We start from the raw sequence: 8,635 nt of genomic DNA on the forward strand, positions 1-8,635 counted from the left end.
TTTATCCATTCAGGGACCCCGAGACGCCGTGAACGTAGCTGCCGCCATTCACGAGGAGCACCACGCACCAGTTCAGGGATGGCCGCAAGCTAGTGATGAAAGGCGAACGCCAACCGGCCTGAGCGCGGATGGGGGAGATCAAACGAAAGAAATCCAAATCTCCTCAGAGCACGAACAGCAGTCTCAGAGAGAAGTCCCGCAGGTCACGCAGACAGCAGTGGCAGCTCCGCCACCCGCCACGAGTTCGTGTGTCGTACCGCAAACCTCGTCAGTTGCAGGACTCGTGGTGGCGCCGACCGCCTCAAGTGCAACATCCGCTACGAAGACGCAAGCTCCGCGCCAACCACGCGGTGCAGCAGAAGTCACAACACGTGCGACCGCGAGCACTTCGTATAGTGCACAATCTAGCAGTGCAAGTCGGCCTGCCGCGGGCAGGCAGCATCAGGCAAGTCAGGGCATCGCAGCCCACGCATCGCAGGCATCGAAAGTGAGGTCGACGCATTCACAGCCTGCCACTCGGCAGCACTTGACCAGTGCAAGTGCATTTTCTATGCCAAGGATCTACCCTACCCCTAGTGCGAATCCTGCATCTGCTAGTGCAAGCTACATATACAGCAGTAGTAGTTATGGTGCTAACAGCTACAGTGCCATGCCAAGTATGCAATTCAGTAGTCCCAGCCAGTATGGAACACAGCAACCTATGTGGACAGGCAACAACATCACGCAGCCTAGCTATGCAACCTATAGCAACGTCCCACAAATGGTCGCACAGACACCAAGCATGACAACTCAGCATGGTCTAGCCTTACCTGCTGCAGAGTCCACCACCATGCCACAACCGCAGAGTGCACTGACGGCACCTCACCAACCGGAACCATGGCGTCAGCTGAAGCAGATCGGCATTCCGACATTCAACGGCGACAAAAGAAAATTCGAGTCTTGGCGTGCGGCGTTCATGGCATGCATAGACGCATCTCCGGCAGCACCAGAGTACAAGCTACTGCAACTCAGGCAGTACCTAGTCGGCGACCCACTGGACTCCATCGATAGCTTAGGCTATTCCCCTGCTGCGTACGAGGCCGCCAAAGCGCTACTGGTCAGGAAGTAGGGCGGAGAACGCAGGCGTGTCGCGATCCACGTAGAAGAAATCGAGCAGTTCGGTAAGGTTGGCTACAACAGAGCGTCCGAGTTCGAGAAATTCACGGAGCTCCTCGAGGTAGTAGTCATCAACCTGAAAGACAGCGGCCGGGCCGCAGAACTGGAGGCTGGTACGTTCTACCAGAAGCTCCTCCGTAAGTTCGACGAACGTGTGCTTGCACAGTACCATCGATGGCGGTATGATCGGCAAGTAGAAGAGTCCGTCGAAGCCCTGCTCGAATGGGCACGAGTAGAATCAGAGCTAATGATGATCTCGGCAGAAACGGTGAGCGGCGTAGCAGTAAAAACCACGCCCCAACAGCAGCAATCACCCCGAGATAACCGGTTCCAGAGGCGTAGTGCTCCGCCTAGTCGCAACCACGCATATCATGCTCAACAGAAGAGCGACGTCAACTGTGCAGTATGCAAAGGCGCACATCCCCTGTGGAAGTGTGCGGCATTTAAGGTCATGTCGGTCAATCAGCGTTGGCGGCTCGCCAAGCAGAGCAACGCGTGCTTCCGGTGCTTGGGCAGTGGCCATGCTGGCAAGGACTGCCCCCGTGACCGTGAGTGCCCGGTTAGTGGATGCATCAAACATCACCACCCGCTGCTCCATGGCAGCAATGTTACCGGCGGCGCACAGCCAACTCCGGAAGCTGAGAAGCCCGCACCCCAGACATCACTGGTCACGACTGTCACAGAGGGGGAGCCAGAAGCAGCGACACATGTGGCACAAGGGCGCCGGACGGACCGTGTAGCTCTACGGACAATCCCGGTGACACTGTGCAACGGTCAGCAGTCAGTGACTGTCAACGCTTTGCTGGACGATGCCAGCACTGTGACGTATGTGCACACTAGTATCGCCACTCGACTCGGTTTGAGTGGCAAACGCCAACGGACGACGGTCAGCACGCTCAATGGCAAACTGGAGACGTTCGAGACTATGCCAGTAGACATCGAGCTGAGGAGTGTTGATGGCAACTTGAAGCAGACGATCACGGCGTACACCACCGACAAATCCGTGACTGGCGACCTTCGCGCAGTCGACTGGCTAGAAGAGGCTAGTAACTACCCGCACCTGAGGGAGATTCCGTTCCCAGCGGTGGGAGAACACGACACTGTAGATATGCTGATCGGCAGTGACCAAGTCCAGCTGCACGTATCGACGCGTGACGTCATTGGTGAACCTGGGCAACCCGTCGCTAGGTTAACACCGCTCGGATGGACCTGCGTAGGGAAGCTCAGAGCACCCAACTCCAAGCAGACGCAGGGCCCACAGCCCAACCGTTCGTACTACGTCGGTGGAGACAAGTCAATTGCAGGAGTCGAGCAAGCCCTGCAACAGTTCTGGAAGGTCGACAGCTGTGGCGTCGAGACGGACAATGCGGCTCCAGGACCAACATCGGCAGACGAGGCCGCAGCGGTGAAATTAGTGGAAGACTCCACGCGGCTAGTAGACGGCCGGTATGAAGTATCGATACCATGGAACAGTCGTAAGGCGGAGTTAGTCAACAACGTTGATATGGCGACTAAGCGGCTGGAGTCAACACGTCGACGACTGCAACGTGAACCGCAAGTAGCCCGAGCATACGCCAGAGTGATCCAAGATTACCTCGAGAAAGGATATATCACCGACGTCACTGACGAAGCGCCTACCGACCAATGCTGGTATCTGCCACACTTCGCCATTGTGCGGCCACAGAAGACGACAACTAAGGTCCGGATTGTGTTTGACGCAGCCGCCTCCTACCACGGCATCTCACTTAACGACGCCATCCACGCCGGCCCGAAGTTGCAGCGAGACCTTTGCGATGTTCTCACCCGGTTCCGAAGAAAGCCCATCGCCGTTGCCTGCGACGTAGCAGAGATGTATCTGCAAGTTTCAATACGCCCCGAGGACAGGCCGTACCACCGCTTTTTGTGGCAGGACCCGGCCTCCGATGGTCCGGTCAAGAAGTACCAGTTCAACCGCTTAGTCTTCGGTGTAAACGCGTCGCCATTCTTGGCTCAGTATGTCGCCCGCCAAGTCGCGGACGCAAGCGTCGATACCCACCGATCAGCAGCAGAGGCCATCCTGGACAGTACGTACATGGACGATACGATGGACAGTACTGCCACGGTCGCCGACGGTACCAAGCTCCATGACGACCTAATGGAGCTGTGGGGGAAGGCAAGCATGCGACCGAGAAAGTGGTTATCCAACTCGACTGCGTTGCTGAGTACGATCCCAGAAGAAGAACGCGCAGCGGATGTCGACCTGACGGTGGGAGACCTACCATCGGTAAAAACGCTCGGAGTGACATGGTCTGCCCTCGATGACGAGTTCACGTTCCGCGTGCAGCAACCGGATCTGCCCAAGCGTATCACAAAGCGCTACCTCTTGCAGCGGACAGCAGCCGTATTCGACCCACTCGGCTTCATATCGCCGTTCGTCGTTCGAGGCAAGATGCTGATGCAGGAATGCTGGATGAGTGGCGTCGACTGGGACGAGCAACTTCCCGACGCGATAGTTGATAAAGCCCAGCAATGGTTCCAAGAGTTGAGCGAGCTCAGCAACGTCCGAGTCCCGCGTCAATTTGAAGCATCGACCGGCAAGCTCGAGCTGCATGCATTCTGCGATGCGTCCAGCGAAGCCTATGGAGTTGTTCTGTATGCGAGAAGTGTGCGCGAAGATGGAACAGCGGAGTGCAGATTCCTCGTGTCGAAGAGTCGTGTCGCGCCCACCGCCGCTACCAGCATTCCCCGGCTCGAGCTCATGGCGGCAGTTCTCGGCCATCAGGTTGCCACTCGAATGAGTAAAGTGCTCGACGTGCCACTTAGTACTGTCACCTTCTGGAGCGATAGCACGACGGTCCTCCACTGGATTCGTAGCTACAGTCGGCGGTTCAAACCATTCGTCGCGAATCGCGTCAGCTACATCCAGCAGCGTACCGCACCGCGACAGTGGCGCTACGTCCCTACGGGACAGAACCCAGCTGACCTGGCATCACGAGGAGCTTGCGTCAACGACCTGGTCAACGCAGACCTATGGTGGCAAGGACCGGCGTTTTTGAGCAACGGCTCAACCTGGCCAGCCACGGAGCTAAAGGATACTTCGGGGTTGAGCGACGACCCGGAAGTTCGCAAGGCAGCTGTGCAGGCGTCTGAGAGCGCATTCGTGACGCAGCAGATCACCGTCGTGCAACCAAGCCGCTACTCCAACTGGACGAGACTTGTGAGAGTTCAGGCATGGATCAACCGGTTCGTCAATAACTGCAGACAAGGGGACCGCGTCAGCGGAGAGCTAAACATCCAAGAGTTGGAAGCGGCGGAACTTGCCATCATCTACGGAGCGCAGCAGGATGCATTTGGTGACGACATCAGCGCACTGAAGAAGGGGAAGACTCTGCCAGCAGCATCGCGGTTAGCAAAGATGTGTCCGCGACTGGATGAGGATGGCCTACTACGTTGTGACGGCCGCACCCGCCTAGCTGACTGGCTCCCGTACAGCACGCGCTTCCCGATCATTCTACCCCGGAAACATGAAGTTACGTCGCTAATCGTGAAGCACCACCACGAGCTGCGACAGCATGGTGGCACGAACGAGACGCTCGCGGCATTGACAGAACGGTTCTGGCTGGAGTCTGCCCGAGAGGAGATACGCCAGTGGGAAGCTGAATGCATGGTGTGCCGACGTCGCAAAGCCAGGACGGCAGAGCAAGTTATGGCGCCGTTGCCGAAGGTCCGGCTCGCTACACCGTTGAGAGCCTTCGCTAGAGCCTCGGTAGACTATGGCGGCCCATACTTAACGAAACAAGGGCGAGGACGCAGCCAAGCCAAACGTTACCTCTGCGTTTTCACCTGCCTGCTAACCCGAGCCGTACACCTCGAGATGAGCTACGGCCTCGACGCCAGCTCGTTTCTTAACGCGTTCTCAAGGATGGTCGCGCGCCGTGGAAAACCGCTGGAGATCATTTCAGATAATGGGACGAATTTCGTGGCAGCCGATCGTGAGCTGAGGGAACTGGTGGAGGCTCTGGATAACGACGCAGTTTTCAAGTCCCTGGCCAACCGTGGGGTGGCTTGGAAATTCAACCCGCCGCTAGCCCCGCATTTCGGCGGAGTCCACGAAGTAATGGTTAAGGCGGCGAAACGCGCCCTCAAGGCAGTTCTCGGCAATGCTGACCTGACGGATGAGATGCTGGCAACTGCGCTCACGAACGCCGAAAGCCTTATGAACAGCAGACCGCTCACGTACCAGTCGGCCAGCCCTGACGACAGCTCGCCGCTAACGCCGAACCACTTTCTGACGGGTCAGATGGGCGGTCAGTTCGCCCCAGAAAGCGTAGACACCACAGGTTTCCACCCCAACCAGCGATGGCGGCAAGTTCAAGACGTGGTGAAGCAGTTCTGGCGGCGCTGGCTCAAGGAGTGGGTGCCGACTCTCAACGCGAGACGGAAGTGGCTAAAAGAACGGAGAGACGTGGCGGCAGGAGACATCGTCTTGGTATTGCAACCGGATGCACCACGTGGGCACTGGCCACTCGGACGCGTCATGGAGACCAAGCCGGGCCCAGATGGTCACGTGCGTGTTGTGGAGGTGCAAGTCGGCGGGAAGCGAATCACCCGTCCCATCACCAAGATCTGCCCGCTAGATGCATAGAGAAGATGGCAGCTAGATCTGTACGTATTCAGTTATGGTGGTAACACAAGTAAGACAGAAGCAGTAGTTCAATAGATGCAGCATACATTGCAGGCATATCACATAAGCACCACAGTGTTATCATTTTTATGTTTACCACATCTTTTTGCCACGCAGTGATTAGACCGATAGAGGTACAACACATGCAATTGTAAGCTAGGTAGTAGTGGAATACGCTGCGAGGTAACTCATCGCGTATTCGAGGGGGAGGATGTTCACGAGGCTCTCCTTGACTATACATTAGATAGTGTGTCTGGACACGGACTATTGGATGCATTGTTCTGTGCATGTATGGTACTTTAGGTAACTGCAGGCTAGACGAGCCATACCGATTCTATGTGCATGCCCTACAGCATTATGGCGCTTTGCTGGTTTGTATTCATCCATTTTCACGGTACTTAGACATTTGAGGTAGACGTGTAGGCGCCTTTCCATAGATCATGTCAATAGACTAGTAGTGGGCACGCCAGACACTTTGTGGCATCGCCGGTGTTTCAGTATTGTCAGTTTGCACCTATGTGGTCGCAGTTCTATCGCGACAAGCTATGCATTTGCCTCTAGGCAATTCACCTTTCCTTAGCTACGCTGCAGTTGTGCTGCGATATTCATCTATAGCATAATATTGGTCGCTTGGACTCAGTTACACAAGCCAGAAGTCAGAATACGTTTAGAGAGTTAGAGTCCAAGTGAGACGAAGAGCGTCTGTCGATTACACTTTGCTTTTACTCACTAATAGCACGTTTGCGTTTTTGGTTATAACGAAGAACCCAGTGTGTAGTTACGATCCATCACAGTTTCAATGTTTATGGACTAGCGTGGTGTAGTCCTGCGGAACAACTAGCCCTTTCCCAAAGATGCTCACCACTTTTTCGCAATTTTTTGTTGTTTTGGAAGAAATCGCTACTTTCTTCAGTATCGCGGCTTTCGAAATTTTCACCTTGGCCCAATGGCATGGGATCAAAAGGTTAAGTCACAGACTTCATGTCAGACAAGTGGATACAAGCTTATTTCTCGTGTGCCTTCAGATTAATTTCAGAGAGACAGTGGATATACGGCAGTTGCGTTATGGGGATTCCCTTTGCGTGCACTGAAATGATGGAGGATGCATGCAACAGGCTACTTGCACTGTGTAAACTGTAACTAAAGTTACTTGTAGTTCACAGAAGGAAGGGGTAAAGATTTTGCCGTCGCTGGACTTTTGGTATTTCCGCTCCTTTTTTTGGTTGTTTTGGCATCATTGTATGCACAAAAACTCTCTCATTTCAAGTTGCGATGTTAGCAACTTTCGATCTTTTTCTGAAAATAGGGATGCGATTTCAGCAACTTGCATTTGTTTTGGCACGATTGAGAAAAGCATAATATGCTTTTCTCAATATATTATATCAAAAAAATTATGGCATCTTTGGGAATGGGCTATTCGTCACCATCACTGCCATACAGCGTTGCACGGGCATTACAGCGTTTGGCCCATTATGGTTACATAGATCATGTACTGTAGATGGATGCGGTGGCATTGTCTAAGCTAAATCCCAAGGTAGAATGTGCCCTATGTGTATACCTTACCTTCATGACGAACCCCGGACATCTTAATCTGCAATGTTCCACCAGGCTGTGCTCCGCAGCCCCGTAAACAATGTTTTGGCAAAAGTAACTATTACATTTTACTTTCAACCTTTTTTTCTCTGTTCTCTATGCATCTGGAGAAGTAGCAGGTAGTCATACATTGCTCCCTTACCCTGTGAGATAAATACTCTTCCGCCTGTTGCCATCGTTGCGCGTGTCCACTATCTCCCTCCGTCGCAGTAACACCGGTGAACTGAATGGAAGATACTGTGGTAAACACGACCACTAGCACCTGCACCACCGCCATGAAGACACCCGTGTAGGCTACGATACGAGCGGCAGTTGTCCGAAAGACTCAGCCGATATTATGTTTTCATGCAGTCGTTTCTTTCCTTGCGGCTGTTTCCTGTTCACGACGGTTTTTGCTACTCCTTCTCCTGCTCTAACAGTACTGCACTACGTAGGACTCAGCGGCAAACTCACGAAAACAGCATAGTTTGAATGTAAGAACGGTAGCTACGGTCGCCAGTTCCGTCAAAAGGCGTGAGACAGGAGACGTTTTTGTTTGCTAGAGCCGCTTTGGGAAGCACACTACCGGTATTCCTTCTGCACCTGCAAACCTCATGGGTGCATCTGTATACGTAACTAGTTACTTGCTCCTACATGTAGCTGTAGCTGTCTGCATGTGTACGGCTATCAGTCTTCTGGTGAACCGGCACAACTAACTGTGGAGTGTAGTGTTGATGGACTGGTTCATGATTCTGTGTATTAAACACAGCTAGTGTTGGTGTTGCTACTTCAGTGCAGTTATGTCTGTCAGTGTAAAGTGGTGCAACTTATCTACACCTCTGCACCTTGAGTCTTGACGGTTATCGGAGTCGCTTGCGAAGAGAGTATTGTATTGTATTTTTATAACTCACTTCTCACACATCGCATCTGTTACCCGTGCTAGATCTACAACCATGCCCTAGTCTTGACGCTTCGGACTGCCGAAAACGCAGCATGCAAGCGCCAGGTACGGATAGAGCCAACCGCTGAGTGACAGCAGCAGCTCACTCAAAGCCTCAAGTGTCCACTTGGGAGTTTTCCGCTGACCTCAAATTTCGATGATCTTCCGCCAGACACAAACACAAACACATTGGAGCGTGGACTTAGAAGTTAGAGATAATGCAGGGAAGTAACAAAGACTTGTTCCCTTTCTCGAGTCCGTCGATAGGAAGAATTTGCTCAATGTAGACAAGCGACCTGGCCTGG

General features: G+C 53.5%; 1 protein-coding gene across 1 annotated transcript in view; it reads right to left on the minus strand.

Moving 5' to 3' along the window:
- The window catches only part of LOC135808564 (uncharacterized), a 13,026-nt gene extending 4,934 nt beyond the window's left edge, over positions 1-8,092 (minus strand). The window contains exon 1 of the mRNA XM_065321778.1: positions 7,554-8,092. Within this exon, the coding sequence (XP_065177850.1) occupies positions 7,554-7,688 (135 nt within the window). The 5' untranslated portion in view covers positions 7,689-8,092. The remainder of the gene's footprint in view (positions 1-7,553) is intronic.
- Positions 8,093-8,635: the final 543 nt, after the last annotated feature.

Source organism: Sycon ciliatum, chromosome 2, assembly GCF_964019385.1.
Source record: "Sycon ciliatum chromosome 2, ocSycCili1.1, whole genome shotgun sequence".
Taxonomy (NCBI): domain Eukaryota; kingdom Metazoa; phylum Porifera; class Calcarea; order Leucosolenida; family Sycettidae; genus Sycon; species Sycon ciliatum.